Raw genomic sequence first — 27020 nt, forward strand, 5'->3', positions numbered from 1 at the left:
GCACACAGATTAGAAAGAGTCGAATTAAGTTTAATGTTTTATGCACTTAATTATTAATTTTGAGCCACCGGGGCCTTAGATAAAGATGAAAAGGCTCTGCATTCACTGTGGGCACAAACACTGCCAGTCTGTATTTGGACGGTACGTGACCGCCATCTAGTGGCAGGAAGAGAACCTACAACATGTAGACGTAAATAGACAGAAAATGTGATTATTTATTTATTTTAATTGAAGAGGAAACAATTAAACACATGTATAATGACTGTGAATACTCGTTAAAATTCTAGGGAGGAAAACATTTGATATATTTTGTTACACAACCCTTAAATTAGAAGCCAAAGATATTTTACTATACTGTAAAAACTAAAAATGAAAAAGATCGTCAGTTTGTTAATCTTAAAAGGTCAATTTCATATACATAAATATAAATTCTTCAAAACTCTCCCATACTCAATGTCATTCAGGAACGAATTCAAAATTATTTTTTAATCTATTAAAACTATGAATACTGTATGCCCACTATAATAGAAATTTTTTTTAGAGAAATGTAAGCTTGCGTATTTTGTCCTTGGTAACAATTGAAGTTTATTTTCACTAATTAATGAGGGTTTTTATTTATTTTATTTTATTTTTCTGTATTATTTAGCCCTACGTATGCTTCATCACCTTATGTGCATCTTTTCAATTTTATATATATGTTGGAGTGAGTAGATATTGAGTAAGAAATGCAGATATTTTTACAAGTGTTATGTTTACGAATGTCACTGTTCTACTCATAGACTGTAGGTTCTACTGAGAAAACATGTTTAAATCATAGACTGTATGGTTTAAATAAAGCTTTAAAAAAACTACAGACGTACCTGTCGCAAAGAGCCGCATTGCTTTACGGCAATGTGTCATTTTAAAACTCGACATGGCATCCTCGTTGATTTGCAGCGAAACACAAAGCAGGTAAATAACAGATTTAAATGAATTAAGTGTATTAATTAAGACATGTCAAATGGAGGAAAGTGCCAGTTTTGAACCGCTGTCCCTCATTAATCCAATAAAAAAGGCCTCGTAGATTAAACGTGCTGCTGTTTGTTAGCTAGCAGAAGGTAAACTAACTTTACTGTGATGTTTCTCTCCTGTTTCAGGGTGAGTTCAGTGCTAAACAGAGATGTGAAGCAGTTTGGAAAGAAGTACATGTTTGACTGCAATGAAGAGACGTGCTGGAACTCAGACCAGGTAAACTACAGCTGTATGCACTGTTTACTATCAGGTGGAAGAAGGCTTCACGTCCTTTTCTGAGGCAAACCAATCATACCAGATTAGTGAGAACACCCCACTACAGGTAAAATACTTGCATTAAAACCTTACTTTAGTAACTTGCAAAATGTACTTAAATGATCAAAAGTAGACGTTATTGTGCAGTAAAATCCCTGTCAGTGTGACTATTACAGTTTTTCTCAGTGGCTTTGGTGCATTTCTCACATCAATATTAACATTTGCACAACAGTTAGTTCAACGGCTACAACATTTAGTCATTTGTGCTCATCATAGTAGCAGTTTCTCATTCCTTACAACAAACTACAAATGCTTTTGGACATTCATCAAGTGCTTTCATACAACTCTCTGCTGTTTTATAACATTATTATTTGCTTATGTCATGTCAAGTCAAGTCAAACTTTATTTATAGAGCACATTTAAAACAACCGGGGTTGACCAAAGTGCTGTACAGATATCACAGTTGCAGGAAATACGGTAAAAACTAAAATACTAAAATACATAAACACAGTGCAACAATAGAATAAAATAAATTAAAATATAATAAAATAAATTAAAATTTTAAATAAGTCAAAATTAACTATACTTGTGAATGCTGAATAGTCATTCCATATAAAACTAATAGTCCTCATTTCATTGCTTGAGTCATTACATACAAAAATGTTGAACTAGTCAAAATCTGTCAAGCAGATTTTATAAAAATGTTTCACTTTTTACTTTATTTTTTACTGAAAATGTCTCTGAAATTGACTTTTTTTTTCATTGATAACATTTCCAGAGTAAACTGTCATAATAAAACATGACAGACATTTCACTATCTTGTTCATAAACATGGTGTCAGGACTTTTCATCTTGATGTCACTGACACTTTCATTGACATGAATACTTGCTTTTGAGGAATGAGCTATCCATTTTGAGCAAGTGACACACTTTCACAGGTTATCAACTAGGTTTTACAGTTTGTACTAATTGTTTTGAGAAATGTATTAACTGTTGTGCAAATGTAAATAGAGATGTGAGAAAGGCGACTGAGAAAAACTAAGATAAGACAGCAGCTTAAGATACAGAAGTTACAAAGATATAAAAATAAAGAAAATTAGACATTATACACATTATGTGAAAAAAGTAATTTTGTATTACACATTGCACATTAATGAAAAATAGATTGCTGCATGGGACAATAATTAAAAAGTATATATGTAAAGGATATACACGATTTTAGTATAAAAATAAATAAATAAATAAATAAGTGAAGTGACATAAGCAGTGCTACATTCATGTAATTCTGGTTTTAATTATTAACGTTATGTAATGTTTTTGCCATATTACTGCTGCATTCATGTGTATGATTGCATTTTACTGCTGTTGATTTTTAAAGGAATACTATGCAGGATTTCCTGTAATGTCATGCCAAAATGTCATACAAAAGTAATTCCATTCAATCATCACTTATGACCCACTTTTACTGTGTGGCAGTGTCTGTACTGGTAGAATTCCCCTGCTCTCTGTGTATTTTCTACTTATTTTGTTTCATTTCTGGGCATCAGCCTTTGGGCATGAGGCTACAATAATCATGTTTTATGATGATCATGTGTAGACACTTAATCATTTGATCACAAACATTACAAATCAAAACATCTGGAAAATGGTTTTCACTGGATTAGAAGGGGATGAAATTACTCAAATTTGTACTTAAGTACTAGCCTGGCTAACACCAGACAAATCTCAAATGAGATGTGGTCTGGGAACCAGCCGTTCATTTCTCCGTAGAGGAGGTGTGGTTTACGATCCTCCGGAGCAGTTTATTGGGCGCTTAGAATGTCTATCAAAAGCGTCTGTAGGTAGCTCTTAGCCAATCGTATCAGTTATACCAGATGACGTAGTAGAGCAACAGAAATGGATGTTTGTTGTGTGTGTGTCTGTGAGAGAGTGTTGCTTGCTGCGTTGCTTCTCCAGTTCTTGCTTTCTGCAAGATTTATTTTCACGCTTTATTCCCCCTCATGTCATTCAGCCACACACATCCACTGATTTTATGGGCAATAAACAAGCTGCTGCGGGTCTCTCGGCGGCTCCGCTGTCCCCCGGCTGGTAGCGAGATCACCGGCGTTACACTAGCGCCGGTGATTAGCGCCGCTAGCGGGCTAATAGTCCCGCTACCGGTGATCTTGCTCCGAGCCGGGGGACAGCAGAGCCGCTAAGAGACCTTTCGCCTTTCAACTTTCGCTCTAAACTATTTAAAACACCATCTACAGCTAAAGAGAGTTTCGCGTCTGCAGCAGCCATGTTGGATCCGTAAGAAAACTACAAGCTTCCAAGTGCCGAGTAGTACGCGTCATCGTCTTGCCGTCCCTCCCCGCTCTGTGATTGGATCCCTAAAACAGGGCTAAGAAAGCTTCCTGGTTTCCAGACCGCCTGGAGGTTCGAAATTAAATTTGAGCGCGCAAGGCAGTCTGGGTATACCCAGGCTACTTAAGTACAGTATCTGGATAAATGTACTGTGTTACATTCCACCACTGTGTCCGTGTACTATGATACATACTTATTGTACACACTGACGGCATTTTATGTATTGTTACTTTATGTCATGTATTTTCTGTTTTGTGGTTGGTTGGCTGGCTTTTTGCCCAGGGATAACAGATGTAAATTAGTTCCTATCTAACTCTGATGCAATTACTTTTAACTGTGAGCTGTCCCTGCAAAAATAAAAAAAGTGTGCACGAACAGAACACTCGAAGATTAAGAGGTTTTTAGTGTGCATACTAGCTGTGTTCACTTGACAAGATTTCTTAAATTAAGATTGTTAAATCTAGAAAAAAGCATGTTGATCACTTAATATAAGAAAATAACTCTTAAAACAAGATAAAGTATCTAATACTTCTAAATCTAAAGTTTTTTATCTTGGTAAGAAACAAATAATTGTCAGTGCACTCTGCTCGGGCCAGTTCATCGCTGGCCCATCCTGTTTTAGGTCCGTTAGGATTACCAAAATTATTTCTATTTGCCAAATGCCAGAATAATGAGAGAAGGATTTTTTTTAGACAATTTTTATTACTTTCTTCAAAGTCAGAAGTTGACATACACTAACATTATTATGCCTTGAAACAATTTGGGAAAGCCCAGATGATGCTGGCATGTCTTTGGAAGCTTTTGATAGGTTTATTGACAACATTAGAGTTAATTCGAGACACACCTGTGGATGTATTTTAAGGCACACCTGAAACATGCTACTTCTTTGTGTAACATCATGGGAAAGTCAAAAGAAATTAACCAAGATATCAGGGAGATAATTTTGGACTTGCACAAGTCTGGTTCATCCTTGGGTGCAATTTCCAGATGCCTGAAGGTGCCACATTCATCTGTTCAAATAATTATACCCAAGTATAAACACCATGGGAATGTCCAGCCATCATACTGCTCAGGAAGGAGACGGGCTCTGTGTCCCAGAGATGAACGTGCTTTGGTCCAAAATGTGCATATCAACCCAAGAACAAAAGCAAAAGACCTTGTGAAGATGCTGGCTAAAGCTGGTAAGAGTGTGTCATTATCCACAGTGAAACGAGTACTGTACCGACATGGGCTGAAAGGCTCTGCCAGGAAGAAGCCATTACTCTAAAAGAAACATAAAAAAGACAGATTACAGTTTTGTCAGACCACAGGACATTTCTCCAGAAATTAAGGTCTTTGTCCCTGTGAGCATTTGCAAACTGTAATCTGGCTTTTTTATGTTTCATGTTTTTTTAAGCTTCGTCTCCTTCCTGAGCAGTATGATGGCTGGACATTCCCATGGTGTTTATACTTGGGTATAATTATTTGAACAGATGAATGTGGCACCTTCAGGCATCTGGAAATTGCACCCAAGGATGAACCAGACTTGTGCAAGTCCACAATTCTCTTCCTGATATCTTGGTTGATTTCTTTTGACTTTCCCATGATGTTACACAAAGAAGTAGCATGTTTCAGGTGTGCCTTAAAATACATCCACAGGTGTGTCTCCAATTACCTCAAATGTTGTCAATAATCAGAAGCTTCCAAAGACATGACAGCATCATCTGGGCTTTCCCAAATTGTTTCAAGGCATAATAATGTTAGTGTATGTAAACTTCTGACTTTGAAGAAAGTAATAAAAAAATTGTCTGAAAAAAATCCTTCTCTCAATATTCTGGCATTTAGCAAATACATATAATTTTGGTAATCCTAACGGACCTAAAACAGGAAAAGTGATTGTCTGATTTCATGTCAGACAGTGAGAAAAAAAGCATATGTGTCTTTTTATATAGTGTATGTAAACTTCTGGTTTCAACTGTATACACACACACACACACACACATACACACACACCAAATTGAGAACTTGTGGGGTGACATCAAGAATGCTGTTTCTGAAATGTAAATGAATTGTGGAATGTTGTTAAAGAATCTTGGAGTGGAATAACAGCTGAAAGGTGCCACAAGTTGGTTGACTCCATGCCACACAGATGTGAAGCAGTTATAAAAAAAACTGTGGTCATACAACTAAATATTAGTTTAGTGATCACAGGATTGCTAAATCATAGAAACAAAAAAGTTTGTACTAAATAGTTTTGAGTTTGTAAAGTCAACGGCAGACACTGCTATATTTTTGAACACACCCCTTTCAACTAATTGCCCAATTGCACAGCCTTAAGAGCGTGCATATCATGAATGCTGGGTCTTGTTGGTTTTCTGAGACTCTACTGCACCTACTGGTACCTTGTTTGCCATGTAGCAATAAAAAATATACTAAAAACCTGTATTAATCTGGTTAGTCACATTGGACTGCTATTATTAACACTACTGTATATATATATATACACACACACACGTATACACTCAAAGGCTTCCCACAGGCACCAGAATGTTCTGTAGTCATCAGCGTCATGTTTTTGACAGGGTGAATGTCAGTGGGTGTCTCTGGAGTTCCCCCAATCTGTCAAAGTGTCAGAGCTGAAGGTTCAGTTCCAGGGAGGCTTCTCAGCAAAAACATGCAGACTACACGGTAAAACTCAGAGATTTTATTGTCTAACTACATCCCACCATTACACCACTGATGTGATTATTCACCACCCACTCAATTTAGTGTGTTTCCTGTTACAGACTATGTTAAGTGTGACAAGATAAATGATTTTCTGCTTGTGCTTTCCACAGGTTGTCCAAAAGATGGATCCTATACAGAGATCAGCCTTTTCTATCCAGAGGACAACAACTGTCTTCAGATATCCTTCAGTCTTACTGGGCAACAGTTGAAAGATTTGATTCATGTGATTTTTTTTTAATTAATATATAATGCCAAATGTAGGAGAAACATTTTAAAATGGTACACCTTGTTGTTTTTCTACAAGACATCCTTATTTCAGGTCTCGTACAAAGTCTTGAACATTTGGAAAATGCTATGTTTTAACCATTTTATTTCACGGTTTGGAATATGCTTGAATATGAATATTTTCTTTGAAAGAATGCTTGATTTTAAACATAATCTACACAATCAATGATGTCAATGAGTCCCGTCGCCGTGAAACAATCCATTGTCATTTTTGTTTTTCTCCCTTAAAGTTGAGTTACCATTTACACTAAACGATTATTAAATACATAAAATCAAATTTAATGTGATACAATTTAGATGTGATGGAATTTTTAGTTTTAGGTACCTTGGAAGTGCTTGAATTTTAATCTCAATATGCTGTACGAACACTGTTATTTAAATTAATCAGGGAAGCAATAAATGTTACAATTAACTCTTCATTCAACTGCATTCATCATAATTTACAACCACTGGTGATGTGTGCCGGAAATAAAAAAAACGTTATGCTCAACAAAACCACTGTATCAGACACAAACGGGTGTTCCATCACAAATTTTTCTTTAACCAGATAATATACGTAATCCTAAATACATTTCCGCTTTACATTAAAATGCAGCCTGTGGCTCTACACCAAACTTATCACAGCAGCTGAAGCTGTACCTGTCACTGTACGAACACAGTGCGTTTCCTGTTACCGCTTTCTAGATGGTTCATATTAAGTATCAGACAATATTTTCCTGGACATGTTTTCTATAATTGCCATGCTTATCTTGTTCTTAACTCCACACCCACAGCTTTCCCATACAGGAGGCCCCTGCAGTGGACAAAGTAAAAATAATGTTTGAGAATAGTGCCGACTTTTTTGGGAGAATTATTGTTTACTCCTTAGACGTCCTGGGGGGAAAAGCCTCATGACCATTTTTTAAAATCCTCTCGTGAGAGAGGAAGTGACTCCGGAGTAAGAGGATGCTGGATGGTGAGGTGGCACTTGGGAACAAGTCAGTGCCACCTCATGAACTGATGTGAACGTGGCCTTTTTTGGTATGGACACTTTGTTGGATCAGTCAAGTCAACTCACTCTTTATCACTCAAACACAGAAGGCTTATCGTGGAGTCTGAACCTGAGTTTTAATTGCAGATTTAATGGATTTGTTATGAAGAGCATTTTTAATGATGCTCTTTGTGTTTTTATTGTGCCTTTAAGTTGAAGCCTCACTCCAGTGGAACACACAGTATAAAAATACTTTTTTATTAAAACTTGTTCAGTTCTTTTTTCTGCCAAACAAAACTATCCGCTGCACATTTTAGTCCTTGTTTGTACAAAGTTTTTGTACACTCTAATACAATCTAATGCAAACAAATGGAATAAATCTTTTAAAAAATAAATGTAACTGTCTCTGCATATGTACCGATCTATTACAGTGTTATTGTGACTGAAGTCTTGGTCATCTCACCACCAGTGATCGCTGATTGTAGATCTGAGATCAACTGCATCAAACTGTCCTTTGCAGTTGTTTGTTTTAATGAGTGTCATGTTGGTGGCTTGTAGAGTTTCAGGATATGGTCCTCCAACACTTTCTGAACTAGAAAACAAGAGAAATGACTGTGTTAATTCATTAAAACATTTTTACAGTAACCTCTAGTAAAAAATAAAACATTTGTTAGTTAATAGAAGATAACACATACTCTTTTTGTGTCCGAGTGCAACAGCTAAGGCCATTGGACTGTACCCAGAGTCAGATTCGATGGTCATGTCGGCCCCCTCGGCTTAAAGAGAGTACAGTAATTGCAATTAATAAAGCATTCAAACAGAATTCATCATGACTTTAAACCAAACGCATGCAATATACCTAAGAGTGCCTCGACACATTTAATGTGGTTCCCTCGTACAGCGTAAAGAAGAGGAGTCCCACCATTCTGAGAAAAAAAATACATAATTGAAAACACACAAAAACATAGTTCTATTTTGATGTTTCATATCCTCCTGACTACCAGTAGTTTAAATTTGTCCTCTGTGGAGGACCTTTTGCTATCTACAGAGGACATTTAGGGCTTTTCAATGATACCAAATGTGAGGGGGTGGGGCTTTGGTACCTTTCACATCTCATTCTGGAAAATGGCGTCCGTCAGTGCAAGCACATTTTACGGGAAAGGGAAAAGTAAGTGCATGATACTTTTTATTGAGCAAATTTTGGCTTGAAATGTTGTTGGCATATTTTATATAAGTCTCTTAAGAACACATTAAAACATTCTCTGAATTGTTTTAACTATTTCAGCATAGTGTTTCTTAATAGCAAAACACAAAGCACAACAAAGCAAAAAAAATAAATAAATGTAATGATAAGCAGTTATTTGGATGTTCAACTCATTCTCAAGTTGACTTTGATATTTTCCTTATGATTAACTAGTTGCCATGAAGGTTCCATTTCACGGGTATGGCATTTTGTTTTCAGTATTCTAATTAACTTACAAAGATTGGGGAATTTAAATTAAAAAAATATTTTTTTTTCCCTGGTAGTCAGGAGCATATACTTTTTTCTAGATGTATGACATGTCAGATATAAAGAAAATTGCTCTGTACCCAGTCATAAGTGTCAATGTCGACTCCATGTCTGAGAAGAGACACAACAATGTCCACATAACCTCCAGAGCTGGCCAGTGTCAGAGCACTCTCTCGCTCCCTCGCAATTGTTTTGGGGTCTGCGCCCTAAAAGAAAAGAAAAACGGTAAAAACCAGTGAGTTTTGGTGTATTAATTATATGTGCATGATTTTCTGGGCAGCAGTCGCTTACTTCTAACCTTTTCCAAGAGAAAATCCACCATTGCTTTCTCTCCAAACGCTGCTGCCCACATAAGAGGCGTGAAGCCCCGTTCATCCTGTTTGCTGAGCAGTGAACTGTCTGCAGAATAAAACAGGTACAGTGCATCAGTCGGAAATTTGTGCAATTCAATAATGGGCAAAATGAACATTATTTTACAGATTAGATTCTTTACCTTTGCTCAGGTGTGCAGCCACTTGTGAAACCTCGCCTTGTGCTGCTAGCTGGTGTATAGACAAAGCTGATGGAAATAAAGTCTCAATAACTTCATATGCTCAAGACAATGGATATTTGTTAGCCATCAGAGTATTCTTGCCACGACTTACAGTCTAATGTTGCTGGGCGTACTGTAACCTCATTCCCACGCTGCTTGTTGGTCAGAGTGGTGGGGTGTATGAACAAACCCTCTTCATCCACATCCGTGTTTTCTGGAGACACTGTTCCAAGCAGATGAACCACAGACATGTCAGTGGAAGGCAATTCCGTATACCTTTTTTTTTTTACTATGAAGATGAAACAGCCTACTAAGTCTAAATGAACCTACCCATAATACTAATAGGTCATAATGTTCTGAATATACATAAGCTGAATAGAAAAATATCTTTCAAGTTGGCTACCATTTGAGAATGCACTATTTAAATGTGTGAGTAGGGAATGGGCTGTATGAATGTAATAATGAATGTATACTTGTGAATTTAATAACTTATTTGAATATAAAATAATATAATATTATAATAACTTACTTGATTCCGGTGGTCTAAGTCTAGTACCCTCAGGTTGAATGCACTTATTGTAAGTCGCTTTGGAAAAAAGCGTCAGCTAAATGACATGTGATGTAATGTAATGTAATGCTTTTTGTCACCGCCACAGGGAGCCACTGCAGATGACCTGAAGAGCCAAATGTGGCTCCAGAGCCGCAGGTCACCTCCCCTGACCTCAGGAGTCTGGATGCTTCATAATGAAAAAGTAACTCTGAGATATATCTGGGCCTGGCCCGAGACCATTCAGGGCTTTGTAAACAGGTAACAGGGCTTTAAAATCTATTATTTGACACACTGTTTAATTGGTAATTTAAGACTAAAACGTCGAGTGACAGATATTATGTCAATGAAGTTAACACGCATAGGGAACGTAGTGTTAGAATAATCTGTGATTCTGTCTCTGTGCGTAATTCACTGTGTGTGTGTGTGTGTGTGTGTGTGTGTGTGTGTGTGTGTGTGTGTGTCTCTCTGTGCATGCAAGATGCTTTGATACAATGATCATGTGCTAATATTGTTTTTAAACTAGGATTAAAGTAAATACATTTACTGCATCTGCCTAAACTTCCTCTGTCCTATTTAGAGTAAGATACTATAATCACAAAAATATTTATTTTATGTTTTATGTTTTATTGTTTTGTTGCGAAATCTGTGTTGTTAGAAATAATCTGTTATTCTGTCTCTGTGTTTGCCTCTGTGCATGGGGGTCACTATCTGATTGACTAGGTCACTGTTTGTGCCTGCGTAATGCACTAACTGTGTGTGTGCCCTCTCTCTATGCATTTATAGATTCATCATGTAAGATGCTTTTGATGCAATGATCATGTGCTAATATTGTCTTAAAACTATGATAACTCTAAATATATTTATTCCAACTGGATAAACTTAGTAAGATTCTATCATCACAAAAATATATATTTTATGTTTTTTATTTTATGCAGACATTGCAAAATCTGTGTCTCCAATAATATCTCTGCAAGTCATAACAAGGCAGGAGGTTTTGTTGAATGTTTTGGTAACAGGTCACGTCATAGATATGGTGTCCTGGGCAGAAGGGATTACTGTCTTCTCTACTTGGTGACATGACTTCTCCACGTATGCAATAAACTGACCAATCAACTGTTCGAGAGGGACGCACCACATCATTAGTAAAACATTGTTAGGTTATAAAAAAGGGTTCGAGGGACAGAAAGGGGTTCAGCCTCCATGAACTGACCAGCCTAATGTGATGTCAGAGACGTGTGGATTGAACCCAGAGACTCTGTATACTGCACATTTCTTGACATATTGTAATAAAATGTAAAAACTGAGAACTTTGACATCTCATGCTCATCATTCCCCATCAAAAGATCTGCGCAGAGAATTGGTAAGAGGATTTACTGTTGGATTCAGATAATTTAATTTTAAAGGTTTCCTCAATGCATTTCTCAACAGTGTCTCCAATAATATCTCTGCAAGTCCTATCAAGCCAGGAGTTTATGTTTTGAAAGTTTTGTTAACAGGTTAGGTCATGGATATGATGTGCTGAGCAGAAAGATAACTGTCTTCTCTGCTTGGTGACATGACGTGTGCACGTATGCAATAAACTGACAAATCAAAGATGATCATCGGAAGGAGGCACTTCTGGAGAGTTCTACCTACATTCTTATTAAACCTCTGTTAGGATATAAAAAGGGTTCAGGGAAAGTAGACTAGGTCCAGACCTCATGAACTGACCAGTCTAATGTCATGTCAGGGACGTGTGGATTACCGCATATAACCGCACATTTCTTGATGTATTGTAATAAAGTGAAGTTAAACTGAGAACTCGGACGTCTCCTGCTCATCATTCCCTATCAAACAATCGGCGCAGAGAAATGGGTGAGGATTTTGTGTTGGAGTCAGATAATTTAATTTTAAAGGTTTCCTCAATGCATTTCTCAACAGTAGATTAAAAGATAAAATATAAAAAGGCAGGGATACCATTGGACCTGTCATCTCTGGACTCGGAAGGACCATCATCAGCGTTAGGTGAGCGACTGTTTTGGCCATCTGCAACCTCTTCATCACCTCTGGCCTCCATGATCACTGCAACCAAAACAAGCATCAGTTACTGCACAGTGTGCCACTGCTATCAAGGAAAAGTAGCCAGAATTAGTTTATAAAGCAGATTACATTGTCCACTCACCACATCGAGCCTCACGGTCTAATCTGCGCTAACTTCCTTTTGGGAAACTGAAAGTAAATTATTTCCAGTCGCTACGAGCCTATCTGGTAAAAACCAAGAGCACCGGGATACATTAGTTATCGCTCAGTTGATTCAGCTATTTAATAAATCATTTTTATTCGCAAAACAAAAGGAAAAGGCACGCTTGACTCGACCCGTGTATCAAGGAGCTTGCATGGTTCTCTCAAAGGAAGAACTGATTGTTCATAATCGATATTTCTGTCCGGAATATTGTCGTGTGACACATGATAACAACAATACGGAAGAAGCTACAATCAGCTGATACACTCCGACTACAGCTCTTTGTGTTGTTAGGAGTTTACTACATTATGGAGGACCAGGAGATGCAACTAAAAGTTAGACGAGGTAAGTATTAGCTGAATAAACCAACAACTTACCTCATTGTTACGTTGCAGCTAAGCTAGTAGCTGTTAGCTCATTAGCGGCTAAGCTAATGCTAAGTTACTTTACGTGGCTACTTATCCATGTCGTTTGCTGTTTTACTCTGTTTTCTTTTTCTTCCTAACATGGCTCGTTTATTCTCTGCATCTGTGTGACCTTCTTTGAATCCACAGTGACTGACAAATTCACGGAGAGCATGTACGTGCTGGCTAACGAGCCGTCAGTGGCTCTGTACAGGCTGCAGGAGCACGTCAGGAGGTCTCTGCCGGAGCTGGTGCAGCACAAGGTATCATCACATTTACCCAGAGGAAAGTTCTTTTGGGATCCACATAGAGCGGAATAAACTAGCGTATAGCCGGTTGTGTCCCTTCACAGTCTGTCTCGCAAATAAGATCAGAGAAGTTACTGTACCCTGGGCAACAATATTCAAGGGCTTCATCATCACGACCCCAGAATCCCCATAATCTGGCAAAATACAGAATCAATTACAGTAATATACAGTTAATATACTCAATAGATCATTAACTAACTGTCATCAAGTGCATTTTCATTACAGATGTGCAAACGCTCATAGAACTACAAATGCACCACTATGTCCTCTTGTCAAGGCAACTAACTGATATATGATGTTATGAAAACAAAACACATCAGCATCAGTATAATCTGGCAAAATTGACCCACTACATAGATGATGATAATAATAATAGTAATAATAATAATAATAATAATAATAGTAATACATCTATTTGAAAGGTGCCTTTCTTGGCACTCAAGGACACCGTACAAAAAGATAGAAAAAGATAGAGGAGGAAGTGTCCTCAATTTTCACAAAAAAATAAGAAAGCAACCACTTTCAAAGCATCCAATATTTATTTAACAATACCTATTCCCAGAAGCACAAATGTATTGAATTAATAGAGGCATCACAGAGGAAGACAAGACACAAAGAAAAATCAAGAATCTAGAATCAAGTAGCATTTTGGTCCTCAGCTCATTTTAAACAGAAATCACCCTGTCACCTCAAAATGCATTTTTGAGCAACGTCTCCAATAGACAGTTTAACATATAAGTCAGAGATAACCAGATATTTTGCTTGTGCCCACACTGCCCTGGGCCCTTTAGAGGTCATGGGCCCCTGGGCAATTGCCCAGTTGCCCATGTGGTTAATCTGGCCTTGCATGTTTCCTGATAAATACCTACCTGTTAATAATATAAGAACAAACTTAAGACTTATCTTTTTAATTTGGCTTTTACCTGAAGCATTTTTAGAGATTTTTCTGCTCATGCATCTTAGTGTTATAAAATCATAACATGTCTTTTATTTATCTATTTATTTGCTACAATTTTTTAGTCTAATTTTATGTGTACATATTTTATCATGCTCTACTTCTTAATTATTTATTTATTGTTTTATCTTTTTTATTTTTAAACTTTTTATTATTTACTTATATATTTTTTTAATCTTACCTTACTTTATTTTTTATCTAATTAATTTCTAAGCTGCCTCCAGTGTTTCCTCACTGCTCCATGTTGAGATGGAGCGTCCTCAGTTTGTGCTTTGTTTTTAATAGGATGGTGGATGGAGGGTCAGGGGATGGGCGGAGGGTGTTTGCTTGTTTCTAGGTTTTGTTATTTTTATTACCATTATTTTTATTATTACTTTCTCCTTTTTTATGTAAAGCACTTTGTGTTGCATCTCTCTTGTATGAAAAGTGCTATACAAATAAAGTCTGATTGATTGATTGATTGAATAGAGTTAAGTAGGTGTCCGTTAAAAATATTGATAAATGTTATCCTGCCAATCACTGCAAGCAGAAATAATAATAATAATAAAAACATTAATACAAATTGCTCTTATTGTTATGCATATTCAGAAAATATATCTATTTTGGTATTGTTCTCACACCAAAAACAATTTAATTTTTCATTGATCATATCTTTTGATCATAATACTTTAATTTGTTATGGAAAAATTTGGTGTTTGGTTTCTTTAAAAACCCAGTAAAGAACACAAATGTTGTTCTTATGTAATAGACTTGATGATGATTTGGGCAAAATGATTCATTAATAAATGTACAATTGAAAATTATAAACATAATGTTGATGTTTCCAGAAGGATCTCACTCAGTATATTATCTGATTTCAAATTCAGATACATCCCCTAACTCTTTATCTGTTACTATTCTATTTGTATACAATCCTATGTTTTATTTAGATAATAAGAAATAATTTAAAAAAAACACAACTTTTTCGATGCTGTGCCATATTGTTAGAGAAAAAATACTACATTTAAAACGATTCATAGGGATATATTTTACATTGTGCTATTCCAATAGCATCACAAGAATATTTGTATTAAGAAACACATGTGGGTGGCTCATATGGACTATGGGCTACAGTAAAATCAACACATCCCCCAACCTGTATTTATCCTAATTGGATGTGATTGCTGTTTACTTTCCTACTTCTTTTCAAGCCTCAAAAGCTTTTGTGTTTGTTGTTGAAGTTGTCATTGAAATCAGAAGGCAGAGCATTAGTCATGTAGGTTTTATGCTCAGGACAACAACTATTACTATACTCTCTTTCCTGTATATGATGGTTGTACTTTCTGTCATGTAGACAGACATGCAGAGCTGGGAGGAGCAGAGTCAAGGAGCCATCTACTCAGTGGAGTATGCATGCAGGTGAGGAGAAGCACAGACCTACATATTTGCAGTATCCCACTGTAATGTCATGACTGTTAAAACCTTTATTGATCTGTTGGTTTTTGCAGTGCCGTGAAGAGCATGACAAACAGCAGCTTGTATTTCAAAAACATTGACGGCCTCCTCCGGCAAGCCATCAGCATGAAGGAACAGATTAGCAACTCTCAAGGACGCAGGTAGGAGGCAGCAGTTAACATGCTGACTGAGAGACGGAGATGTGCAAAGTGTAGCGGGACAAATATATATTTATATATACAAAATAGTCAGGTAAACAAGAAAATATGCAAATTTAGTCAAGTGGCAAAGTTTTTCGGATTAGGGCTGCAACTAACGGTTATTTTCATCATTGATTAATCTGTCGATTATTTAAACAATTAACCGATTAGTTGTTTGGTCAATAAAATGTATAGAAATATCAATCGGTGTTTGCCAAACCACAAGATGACATCCTCAAATCTCTTGTTTTGTCCACAAACTAAAGAGATATTCAGTTTATTATCATAAAGGAACAAAGAAACCAGAATTATTCACATTGAAGAAGCTGAAATCATAGAGTTTGGACTTATTGAATTTGGACTGCTCAAACCAATTATTCAATTATCAAAATAGTTGACGGTTAATTTAATAATCAATTATTGTCCAATTAATCGAATAATTGTTGCAGCTCTATTTCGGATCCATATACAACATGCACTTCCAGCTGCTTCCAGCACTGTTTAATAGTGTCTGTGTCTTGAATGTGACTCCATTTTTATCAAATTTGGAAAGTAAATGTTTAAAAGGTTAATTATGTGTGACAGAAGTATTTAAACATATTATCTTTCAGGTGTAGGAGGAAGGATTGTTTATTCAGTCACTTGAGTGAGAGGCAGTCATTTTTGGAAGTGGTTTTCATTCTGTATTTGTAATTCTGCAAAGAAATTTTATAAAGATTAGGCTACACTATTATTAGTATTAAACTATTTGTAGAATTAGCATTCAGTGGTGGCTCATTGGCTCAACCATTTCCAACGATTACAACATGTTTTATCTCGTGAAATATTCAGCTTCAATCCATATTTGTTAACATTTAGTCTTATGTTTAGGGTTATGGTTAAATTATAATATATAAAAATAAACATTCTAACTGCCGTCAAAAAACTGTTTGCTCTACCACTTATCCCATACAAAGGGAGGCACAAACCTGTATTAATGGGATGGTGTAATAGCAATCTAACAGCATCATAAACTACATTTATATTACCTTCATTAAAAACAATTTAATGAATTACTTTATTCAAATTGATGATTTTGTTTGACGTTTTTTATTTTATTTGAGGGTGTTGACGTCATAGAATATAATTGAAGACATCAAAGCTTCTTTCGAAAACTTCTCTAGAAGCTTCAAATGTTTGAACAAGCCAGATAATTATAGAATATTACTGTTTTGGCCACACCACCGACCCTGTCAAAAGTGTCAAAGCTTCATGTCACACCTTTGTTCGTGCATGACCTTTTGTTTGTTTTATTTAATCCTTCATTATAATCATTTGTAGCTGTTAATATTTTGGGACAACAGCAAATACAACTTGCTTTTCTTTACTTTTAGTTAATGCCACTTTATCCCCCCAATAACTGCAAAACATTTATCAGTCCTTTTCTGAACTATTTTGTAGTTAATGGGAGCTTCATGGTTTCTGTTTTATTTGTTTGTGCTGTTTTTTTTGTTTGTTTCCCACTGACTCCTGCATGAAGCTTACATGATGTGACTCCCCCTCCCAGTCCCCCTGTCTCTGCTCCACATGCCCCTTCCACTTCCTCCTGACCTCTGGACCGAGGTGTCCAAGGTTAGTATCCCTCCAGACATGATATCAAAACATTCAGGCCTGTATTAATACATTTTCTTTCTCAGAAGTAATTGAAATGTGCATTTAACTGACATTAAACTTTTTTTCTTAAACGTTATTTTAATCCTTCAATCCATTTTAGGTGTCAAAAAACATCCTGTTTTTAAACTCATATTTTCTAAAATTAATTAATTTACGGATGATAAGAAATCATTTTGAACAACACATAACAAAACACATCTGCACACTGTGCACAAATATTTGGCAGAAAGCCACCATATACAGCAGAATAAGGTATTCACATTATTACAATAAAAGCTATACATTTGCCAGATTGATACTTGGGCAACAATGGTGAGATTTAAATCAAGCTCATTCATACAAAACACTACAAGTGATACAAAAATTGTGCTTTCATATGCTTTCATCCAAATAAAATTGATTTATAATCTGAAGAGGAGAAATCAGTTAAGGGTTTAAACTTTTTCCATCTTAGTCCCATGATGTCTGCAGTCAGCCATGATAAACATGCTGAGTGTAAAAAGGTACAAACTGATCTGCTTGAGATGACACTTGTGTTAGCAGTCCTCTTTATGATGCTTATAGGTCATCAGAGTCTTAAACCACAAACTCAACTTCCTTTATGTCACACAAGAGTCGAGTCTTTTGCAGAAATCCCTGACTTGCGTGCAAGGACGCTCCTCATTTCATTGTTGATCCCATTCCAGGGTTTAGCCTGGGCCTGCAGTAGACCAGATTCAGTAGACAGGGTCCTGTGCATCCTGGGACAACTGCCACCGCTGCTGTAGCCGTCTTTATCGCTAGCATGGCCCTGGGAGCCTGCAGCAGGGGAGTACTGCTGTGGCTGGTAGGGTTGCTGTCTCGGGTTGCCACATTGAGGGTAGGATATCGGATGCTGGAGGTGAGACTGGCTGCGGTGCATCCGCGGTTTGTCCACGCCAATTTTTAGCTCGCAGTGCCGGGAGACGGGCGTGTCACCACTTCCATGGTCGTTCTGGAAGAGGGTGTCGAGGTGGTCGCTGTGATAGCGCTTGGCACTACAAGAAGCTTTGACCAGAGAGTGGATCACAACAACCAGTAGGATTAAGATCCCAGAGGAGAGCACGCAAGCGCTTGCAATGCCAGTCTCCACCTCAAATATGAGGAGCATAAAGAGGGACATAGCTGCCAAGGAAGAGAAGAGGGTGATAGAAAGAATTTATATACACGGAAGGTTTAAATGACCAGCAAACAATGTTATATGGTTCATCTAGGGCTGCACCATTATGCCCAAAAAAATAATCATGGTTATTTTGATCAATATTGTAATCACGATTATTATTCACGATTATTCATCATGCTAGGGAAAGCATCTGCATTTTTATTGCACTACTTTTAAACAAACAATAGGAACAGTTTTTAGTGTGTACACAGAGTGTCTGGTGCTTGTTGTAAACAAACAGAGATTGCTAAGTGAACACCTCCTGCAGCAGCAGCACATACATAGACTGGATGCTAAGGGGTTAACATCCCCTCCGGCTCTGCGGCTGGGAAAGACTGCTGTAGGAGGACTGTGCCACTTCGACTCGTTCTTACGAGTTACTTAAGAGTAAGAATGAGTCTTCAATAACACCAGAAAAAGTCGCTGGATTTGTCTTTAGTCACTTTCTTGAAAAATATTCGCTAAGGGGACCTGAAAAATATGAAAAGTTGGTAAATATAGCAGCAAAGTTGCCAAGTTGCAACACCGCTTTGGCGGCTTTTACAAATGGCGCATGTTGTTGTGGCGTCGAGTTCTACGTCACATCCTGCTTATCGCTCGCTCATAATTTATTTAGGCAGCTACATGAAACGTTAACTATATGTTCGCCCCCTGATGGTTGGTGGACTACTGGTGTAGAAAGTGCTTGATTAGATATGCAGGAGAGCCGCATTTAAAATGGAAATATCGCTGACGATCAGGTTAATTTAATCGTGGCGGCCAAAATCGACATCACGATTAAAATTCGATTAATTGTGCAGCCCTACTTTCATAATGTAATGTGCCAACATTCTTTTAAGCTCTTCATGCAACATTCAGAACATTAATATAACAGAAAACAAATTTGCATTATGTTCTCCACATCATACCAATTGGATGCAAAAGTGTATTTATTGTGTTTTAAAATGTCATTAAAGTCTATTCTTAGCTGACTTGTCCTATGTTTATCTCCAGGAAGCGGACAATGGACTCAGGCGTGCTAAAGGAAGGAGGAGAGAAGCACGGCTCTGGGATGTGACGTGACTTCCTGAGTTGGTGGTGTTCACTTCTACAGTCCCTTGCTCTGCTACCTCTTGATTGAGGCTGAAGTGGGGTCATAAGGGCGACACCTCCTCATCACAATGGAGTGACTGCCTCCAGTGACCCCCAGTACAAGCCGCTCAGTGGAACAGAGCACCACAGCACTGCCACGTTCAGCATTAAAAAAACACTTAAGTCATGGACGCTGCTCAAAGAATGCATTGTTCTCTTGGACTCGCCGGACAGAGCAGAGAGAAAGCAGCCATGCTGGTTTTGTTTCTGCTTTTCACAATCTACTGCAGCACCAATGTTTTGAACAGTAGTTATCAAGTCTTTGTGAATTTGTTGTTAAAGAAAAAATTACCCTGTATGCAAATTATAAAAGCTTAAGAAAACATACAAATATGTGCTAGAAGGCAATGGCAGGTGCCCAATTCTAAACTTAATTTCAGGATTTAATATATAGATGGCATGCCAGATTGGGCAACATGTTCTTCAAGAGAGAATCCAGAATCTAAATGAAAGGAACATTTGTTTTCACCTGCCAAGTAGACAGAAACCCCGAGGCAGAACAGTCCGATAGCCACGTGTCGTACAGCTCTGCTATCCAAAAGGAACCAGTCTGCTCTGTGGAAACAAAGTTCATTGTCTGACATGCTTAAACTTTAACATTACTACTTCAGTTCTGTAACATGGGCATAAATAAAGACAATTTCATGCAACCATTAATGTGTGACACATTTCTTTTGTCTCAGTTCATTGCAACTTTATTTACTTTACAATCCAGCTTTTCTTGGACCTTCCTTATTTTTTCCCCCAATAAGTTTGTATATCAGAACTTCAAGTCCTAACACACTGGATGATTGATTATCTGGGTACTCTGAAATGCTAGATTTTTGTAAAGCTAATTATTATTCACATTTTCTTGGAATGTCCCCTCTGTCAGTAGGGAGGTCCTGGGGTATGCTGTTGGATTTGTAAAGTGACGTGGGAAAGGGCCAGCTAGAGGCCGTGTGCTGGGTGCATAATGAGAGGAAGGCCATTGTTCAGATGGGATTCATAGAGTTTGAGAGGTGGGGGTCGGCCAGCAGCATTGCAGCACGGGCCTCTGCACTCTGACACATAAGGAAGGCCCTTTTATACTTCTGAAACTTTGTTTTCTTTTAATGAAACTTAATGCAGTCAACCAGGATCTGCTGTGGTTTACAGAGAACAATTAAAGAAGATTGTGCTAGCACAGGAAGAAACACTTACTAAAAAGATAAAATGTTTTTTTTCCACTTATAGCAACAGTGTACACTGACTGTGTGACCAGAAAATAGAAGCGTATGTGGGATACAATACAAGGCAGTTAAATATTCTCAATAATTATTTCTTGAACAGCATTGATTCAATTCTAGGGCTTTATTACAGGTTGTGTCTTGTGGTGGTTTTGTTTTGCTCTAAATGTTGTCTCATTTACAGATAAAACAAACTTACACCGCAAACTACAGCCTCAAAAATTAGAATAAGGTTAAATTAACATCTCTCTTTCAGTTGATATTAAAGTTTGCCCTTGGTAGAATTTATTACTGTTGTATTAGATTGTTACATAACACGGGTATTATTTGCAGGTCATTCACTGCACAATAAATAGTTAATGTGAAATGATGTAACTTATTATAACAAGGGGCTGTTATTCTGTGGCCACAAGTAACAGACGGGTTACTATTAATGCTAATATGTAGTGTCACAACTAGCAGAGGGGGGAACAAGTCATTGTTTTTGCAAGATTCTACGCCTAAACTTTGAGTTTTAAGTCCTTAACATGTCATAATAAATTCAATATACAAAAAATAATTTGTCAATTTGTATTTGCTTACTGACATTTTAAAAGTAGTGCTGACATTGCCCTTTCATAGCATGTAGCACAGCATGGGGACAGGTAGGCCTATTGGATTTTTTTCTTCTTCTAAGGTATTGTTAAGCCAAAAGCTTAAGTTCAGGTGCAGTTACAAGTCACTACTGTTGAAGTCCAAGTGGTGTTGCAAGTCTTATTTGATTTTATTGTCGAGTCCAAAGTCATTAAATTTGTGACTGGAGTCCACAACTCGTGTTAACGAACAGTTGGCTAACATTAGCCACTAAAGCTACTACCTGAACTTAGAAGAAGAACCGCTTTTATTGCTTGGAAATTCGACTTTATATTTGTCAGAAAATAATTGTGTTATTTCTTCTTTTAAAACTCTTGTTTTCTGCAAATGCTTTTTCAGATCCATGTTTACTTTGCAATTAGCAGCTTGTGTTCACATGCAGTGGTGGAATGTAACTGAGTACATCTACTCAAGTACAATTTTTTTAGGTATGTGTAGGCTACTTTACTTTTTACTTCTGCTCTGCTACAATTTGAGGCTTGTACTTTTTACTTCACTACATTTAGCTGCCAGCTTTAGTTACTTTTCAGGTCAAGATTTAACATTAAAAACATGAATATAAAGTGATTAGACTTATTTCTTTTCATTAAACCTCATAACAGTATATTTACAAGTAAAAACAATACTTAAAATGCATAAATGCATCAATGATAATAATACAATAATATATTTGGAATATATATAACAATTTGTCGGGCCATTCTAAAACGAATAGATATGGAATATATATTTAAAAAAACATGATAAATTTAAAGTGATAATGCTTTTTTAAAATAAATTAATCCACATAACAGTATATTAAAGAGTTATAATGAGCCCGAAGCCAACAAAATTCTGCTTACAAAACGCTGCTTACATAAATGCATCAATAATATATTTAGAATATATATAAAAACAATCTGAGTGGGTCCATTCGTACTTTTACTTCTGATACTTTAAGTATATTTTGATGCTGATAATTTGTACTTTTACTTCAGTAGGTTTTCAATTCAAGACTTTTACTTCTTTTTACTTGTAGTGGAGTAATTTCACAGTGTGGTATTAGTACTTTTGCTTAAGTAAGGGATCTAAATACACATCCACCACTGCTTGGCAGTGAGTGTAGAACATTATTGTTATTTATTTATTTTTGATGATATACATGTGTTGTAGTTATGGCTGACACTGAAGCAAGATCAGCAAAAAGAAAATAATTGACCTAAGATAAAGATCTTTTTCCTTGTAGTGGAGTAATTTCACTGTGTGGTATTAGTACTTTTGCTTAAATACTTTTTCCACCACTGCACAGGTGTGTTTAAGCCTTCAAACGTGGCCCAGCCTGTCAGAACTGACCGGGACTATATTTCTGAACCATTTGGACCAACAGACCAACAGGGCTGTCGCAGGTGGGTTTTTTTTTTTACTTGTGGTGGAAGAGGTGCGTTACATGCAGCTAAATACCTGTCAGTATCCTGCTCTCCTCTGCAGACCTCTGTAGAGAAGTAGCTGTGGAGGAGACACACCACCATAGAGCTCAGGTGAAGGCTGAGGGACAGAGCAGAGAGCACCGTGGACACAGGCAGCAGCACGGCCCAGATCTGGACGGGGATGAGCGCAGAGGTGGAAGGGGGAGACTCCTTCACTGCCGTCTGTTGAGACTGAAGCTGGAAAATCAAAATGACCGATAAAACAGACATGATGGCCGATAAAATCCCCAGTAAACACAGAACTATTATAGACCGCTGGCTGTACTTGAGCGTCATCTTTATCCTTAAATCTCAGGCGAGCTTTCCCCACAGAATAAAAAGTTTCCCTTTCCCGGTCGCTGTCCTAAAACACACTTCTCCGGCGATCCTAGAGTGCCAAAAAGTGCGCTGGCATCGCAGTGTGAACGAAAATGTTTTCCCTGCTCCTTTCGGGATGAATAGTTTCCTCCCCAGCGTGGTTTTTTGCAGTAGTTTGCGTGTTGTGGTGCAGCGCCCCGCTGCTCAGTCTGAGCATGTGATGTGCTTTAAATCCCCAGATTAAAAACTTCGCAACAACAATGGACTTTTTCTCTTGAATCCTCAGGAAACAATGCGTTGACGCGCTCCTGGGAGAGGCATAGCTCACTGACTCAACACAAAACACCATGACAGAACAAAAGGCATTAAAAGAGTGCAGCCACACTATAGAGTTAATACAGCCTGTACCTAATTAAAAAGGCCTTTTTATAATGTGTGAAATGAACAACAATATACAGGAAGGATTAACTGCTCAAGCCTAGGCTACTACAAAAGAAAAATAGACCAGAAATGACCAGAATATATCCTTATGTTAACCATATTTTATTTATTGTTCTGATAGATTAGCCTACTTCTTATGATGTGATATATCCTCATAAAGTGATTAAAGGATTATATACTACAGCTTCAGTCAGCAGACCCTTTGACTGTCTGTTTATACAATTACTAAAAGATAGAGCTGATATGAACTCCATACAATAAAGCAATTTTTACTCCAATTCAATAAAGTAGTTCTTAAGTCAATTAATTTGTATTTATATGGACATCACAGTGGCATTAGAACTGCAGCATAATATATGTACAAAGATGCATTGTTTATAGCAAAATGCTAATTTACACCGGTCCACAGGACGCTTTTTTTATTTATAACAAGGATACAATAGAAATAAGAATACATACACAATTACACAGAGGAAAAAATGAATCCACAAAGTTACAACCACAAATACATGCACAAAATAGGGGTATTAGGTTTGAGCACAGTGCTGTTCCACTTTTGCCATAATTTAATACATCTTTCTTGACAATATAATTGTGTTTCATTTTTAATTAAGTTGGTAGGCAGTTCCACAGTTTGTATTAAAGTTTTGTAAGTCCAAAAGCTGTTCCCGTGCAAGATGACACCAGGGCAAGTGTGCATTACAGAAAACTTCTGAAGAATTTGCAGCAGCAGCGGCAGTGGCCACCTTAACTAACCCCTCTTCATTGTAAATACCCCTTTTATTCTTCTTACAGCTCCTCGGACACTCTGAATCTCATTAACTTTTTACTAGTTGCTGTGGAAACTTGTACGGTTTACCAGGGATGCACTTTGTTTCATTGCATCCACTCATTTTACAACAAACAAGAGTCAGCTATCGTGTGCATAGTGCTCCTCTGCCATACAATAAAAAATGTGTCCAGTATCTGCCGTATTTCAGAGAATTATTTTCATTAATAACTTATATACCCTTCACTGCTGGACCGCAAACACCTTGACATACTTAATGTCTGTGACTTGTTTTACAGAGGTCTTATTGTTCTGTTAGAGGTTGGGGTTTGTTGGAGGAGGGGGGTTAGTAAAGGTGTAGCCCTTATTCTGTTGAGATGTAGATAAGACTGTTGCTATAAAGGTACACAATGTGAACAATTGCTCTCACACATGTACACTGACCATGGAGGCTATTTCTGAATTCGACAGCCTCACCACATGCTCTAAAAGGGCCGTGGCTGATCTTGTCGAAAGCAGAAGTGAGAAGTTTCAGGAAAATGAAAAAAAAAAATGGACTTGATACGGAAAGTTTTTACAGGCACCTTTATCTATCTCTGCTTTATGGCTCTTGCCTTGTGTGTTTATTAGTAATATTAAATAACTGTGGTTGTATTTCAGCCTTCAGAGTCCAGCGTGTGGGAGCCCTCACAGTGTTTAGAATACATGTATGAATTGCGTAAACAGCACACTGAGGAAAGATATAATTTCCCCTTAGCTGCAGGTGATTAGCTGGCTGTATTTACAGATGGGGGTTGGGACTATTCTCTGTCGGATAGATGGAGCCCACGCAGATGAATCCTGAAGGTAAAGGCTATGGCAGTCTGCTGGGATGTTGCTAACTATTGCATCAGATGCACGGTTTGAGATACCTCTTGGGGATCTCTAAGTGTGTGTCTTCTTGTGTGTACATAGTTCTATGTGTCTGTGTGTTCATATGTTTGTCTGTGAGACAAACAGAGTTGTTGTCCACACATCCACACATGATCTGTGTGCTAATAAATGTGTTGCTATATTATTTTTAGGAGTACATTGTGTCACATCCCAAAAATAGTCAATAATGTAGCTCATGCCGTGATTCAGTTATTACCTCTAAATATATCTATTAAGCTGACAGCATGTCTGTTTTCCATTAGTGTCTTAGCTCTGCTTTTAAGGCACTTTATTTCTAAGTTTTTCTTCATTTTCTTCTGTCATCTTATTCACTTTCATCAGTGATAGCCAGGGATTATTACACACATATAACAGCAAACGTACAGTTTGGACACGTGGCACTAGAATATAGTATATCACAGTCATATTCATGGTTAATTTATGTGATTTTTCTTTCTGATGCATAGGTGAAAACACTAACTATGTACAATATAATGTAATCTCATACAGCAGCCTTAAATGTCTGTCGAGTCTATCAGAGTCTTGATCATTTAAAGCCTATTCTTAGTGGTTCCTGTAATTTTTGTCCAACCCATAGGCCTGTATGTGCAGAAACTAAATAATAGTTGTGGTTCCAGTCTGTAAAAAAAAAAAGAAAGTTGTCTTTACATAAAAAACCGGCATCTGTGGTTGCCAGAACTTTACTGTAATAAATACAGTGCAACTTTTTGTAATATTACTGTAAAATGATATTAGCACTGTTGATTTCCCATTTAAGATTGCCGTTTTATTACATATTTTACCCTAAAAAAAATTAAAACAATTTCCATCAAAAGAAACGCTGTTCTGCCATATAATTGACAAGAAAATACTTTATAAATGCTGCATAAATTAAAGATTTTACCATTAAATACTACAGTATATTTTGTTAGAGATATGGTGTTTAGTACATTTATATAATATAATTATAATAAATAAATAAATAAACAGTTATAATAAATAAATAAATAAATGCAAAAATGATGGCTTGTATATATATTACAGTATATATTTACTACAAACACGGTGCCAGAGTATTTTACAGTGGAGTAATGTATTAAAAATCAAATGAAAAAATACTGTTTTGGCTGATATATACATTAACGGTGTTTCATTGTTACTCAAACTGAATTAACCCATGTATCCTTTTACGGTCTTTTACTGTCATGGTTTAGCAGTTTTTCACCATAAAATCCACAGACATTGTTTACAGTGTTGTCAGGGTTCAGTTTAATAAACAATTTGAACTGGAATGCATTTGACTCATCCAATCAAAACAGCAGAGTTTAACCATGATGTAGAGTAGCTTCAACTGTGATCTGACACTGAGAGATGAACACATACTGTAAATACTGTATGCATATGACTGACAGTAATTAATCTGTAGGGATTTTATGAATTGCCAAAGGACACTTCAGCAGAATGAATGCCTGCAATATATTTGAACCTTTGGTTGGAGGATGGTCTATTGATGTGCAGGCACCTTAATGAACAACACTGCATTTTGAATTGTATTAATTTAATAATTTTAATTAAGTCTGATGATATTTGGTACAACACACATATATTGGCCCAGTGCTTCATTATTCAAAAGCACTTAAGAT

The 27020-nt window shown here is 37.0% G+C and overlaps 4 protein-coding genes across 10 annotated transcripts; 2 read left to right on the plus strand and 2 right to left on the minus strand.

Moving 5' to 3' along the window:
• Window positions 1-665: 665 nt before the first annotated feature.
• Window positions 666-7968, plus strand: nr2c2ap (nuclear receptor 2C2-associated protein). The gene is made up of 5 exons (XM_059340802.1): window positions 666-951; window positions 1137-1227; window positions 6174-6279; window positions 6429-6496; window positions 7375-7968. The coding sequence occupies exons 1-5, from the start codon at window positions 914-916 to the stop codon at window positions 7495-7497; spliced, it is 426 nt and encodes a 141-aa protein (XP_059196785.1). The 5' UTR covers window positions 666-913; the 3' UTR covers window positions 7498-7968.
• On the minus strand, window positions 7816-12995 carry rfxank (regulatory factor X-associated ankyrin-containing protein). Of its 4 annotated transcripts, none has more exons than XM_059340797.1 (9): window positions 12764-12995; window positions 12122-12226; window positions 9728-9838; window positions 9577-9642; window positions 9382-9482; window positions 9164-9289; window positions 8433-8499; window positions 8269-8349; window positions 7816-8165 (listed from the first exon to the last, which is right to left on the minus strand). In XM_059340797.1, exons 2-9 carry the CDS (start codon window positions 12219-12221, stop codon window positions 8113-8115), a joined length of 705 nt encoding a protein of 234 aa, XP_059196780.1. In that variant the 5' UTR covers window positions 12222-12226; window positions 12764-12995; the 3' UTR covers window positions 7816-8112. The 4 variants fall into 4 exon arrangements, with proteins under 4 accessions (XP_059196780.1, XP_059196778.1, XP_059196779.1 ...); XM_059340795.1 differs by lacking the exon at window positions 12764-12995 and adding an exon at window positions 12327-12453; XM_059340796.1 differs by lacking the exon at window positions 12764-12995 and adding an exon at window positions 12314-12342.
• borcs8 (BLOC-1 related complex subunit 8) lies at window positions 12591-20304 on the plus strand. 4 transcript variants are annotated; one of them, XR_009394893.1, is made up of 6 exons: window positions 12591-12731; window positions 12941-13053; window positions 15387-15451; window positions 15541-15647; window positions 17192-17298; window positions 19514-20304. XR_009394893.1 is itself a non-coding variant. In XM_059340798.1 (6 exons), exons 1-5 carry the CDS (start codon window positions 12611-12613, stop codon window positions 17274-17276), a joined length of 477 nt encoding a protein of 158 aa, XP_059196781.1. In that variant the 5' UTR covers window positions 12591-12610; the 3' UTR covers window positions 17277-17298; window positions 19514-20304. The 4 variants fall into 4 exon arrangements, 3 of the variants coding, with proteins under 3 accessions (XP_059196781.1, XP_059196783.1, XP_059196782.1); XM_059340798.1 differs by having other exon boundaries at window positions 15541-15648; window positions 17207-17298; XM_059340800.1 differs by having other exon boundaries at window positions 15541-15648; window positions 17234-17298.
• Window positions 17510-23472, minus strand: tmem221 (transmembrane protein 221). Its single transcript, XM_059340803.1, has 3 exons — window positions 22933-23472; window positions 20121-20206; window positions 17510-18483 (listed from the first exon to the last, which is right to left on the minus strand). Exons 1-3 carry the CDS (start codon window positions 23232-23234, stop codon window positions 17945-17947), a joined length of 927 nt encoding a protein of 308 aa, XP_059196786.1. The 5' UTR covers window positions 23235-23472; the 3' UTR covers window positions 17510-17944.
• Between the last annotated feature and the right edge of the window lie 3548 nt (window positions 23473-27020).

This window comes from Centropristis striata, chromosome 9 (assembly GCF_030273125.1).
Source record: "Centropristis striata isolate RG_2023a ecotype Rhode Island chromosome 9, C.striata_1.0, whole genome shotgun sequence".
Taxonomy (NCBI): Eukaryota; Metazoa; Chordata; class Actinopteri; order Perciformes; family Serranidae; genus Centropristis; species Centropristis striata.

Coding starts and splice junctions, on each gene's coding strand:
- borcs8 (XM_059340798.1), top strand. CDS start 12,611: ATGATAACAACAATACGGAAGAAGCTACAATCAGCTGATACACTCCGA. Junction 12,732..12,940: donor GCAACTAAAAGTTAGACGAG/GTAAGTATTAGC, acceptor TTGAATCCACAG/TGACTGACAAATTCACGGAG. Junction 15,452..15,540: donor TCAGTGGAGTATGCATGCAG/GTGAGGAGAAGC, acceptor TGGTTTTTGCAG/TGCCGTGAAGAGCATGACAA.
- nr2c2ap (XM_059340802.1), top strand. CDS start 914: ATGGCATCCTCGTTGATTTGCAGCGAAACACAAAGCAG. Junction 952..1,136: donor TGCAGCGAAACACAAAGCAG/GTAAATAACAGA, acceptor CTCCTGTTTCAG/GGTGAGTTCAGTGCTAAACA. Junction 6,497..7,374: donor AGGACAACAACTGTCTTCAG/ATATCCTTCAGT, acceptor CTCCACACCCAC/AGCTTTCCCATACAGGAGGC.
- rfxank (XM_059340794.1), bottom strand. CDS start 12,245: ATGCTTGTTTTGGTTGCAGTGATCATGGAGGCCAGAGGTGATGAAGAG. Junction 9,839..12,121: donor CAGAGATGACAGGTCCAATG/GTATCCCTGCCT, acceptor TGCTTGGAACAG/TGTCTCCAGAAAACACGGAT. Junction 9,483..9,576: donor GGCTGCACACCTGAGCAAAG/GTAAAGAATCTA, acceptor TTTATTCTGCAG/ACAGTTCACTGCTCAGCAAA.
- tmem221 (XM_059340803.1), bottom strand. CDS start 23,234: ATGACGCTCAAGTACAGCCAGCGGTCTATAATAGTTCTGTGTTTACTG. Junction 20,207..22,932: donor GGAGAGCAGGATACTGACAG/GTATTTAGCTGC, acceptor TTGTTTCCACAG/AGCAGACTGGTTCCTTTTGG. Junction 18,484..20,120: donor GGTTTCTGTCTACTTGGCAG/GTGAAAACAAAT, acceptor CTTCCTTGGCAG/CTATGTCCCTCTTTATGCTC.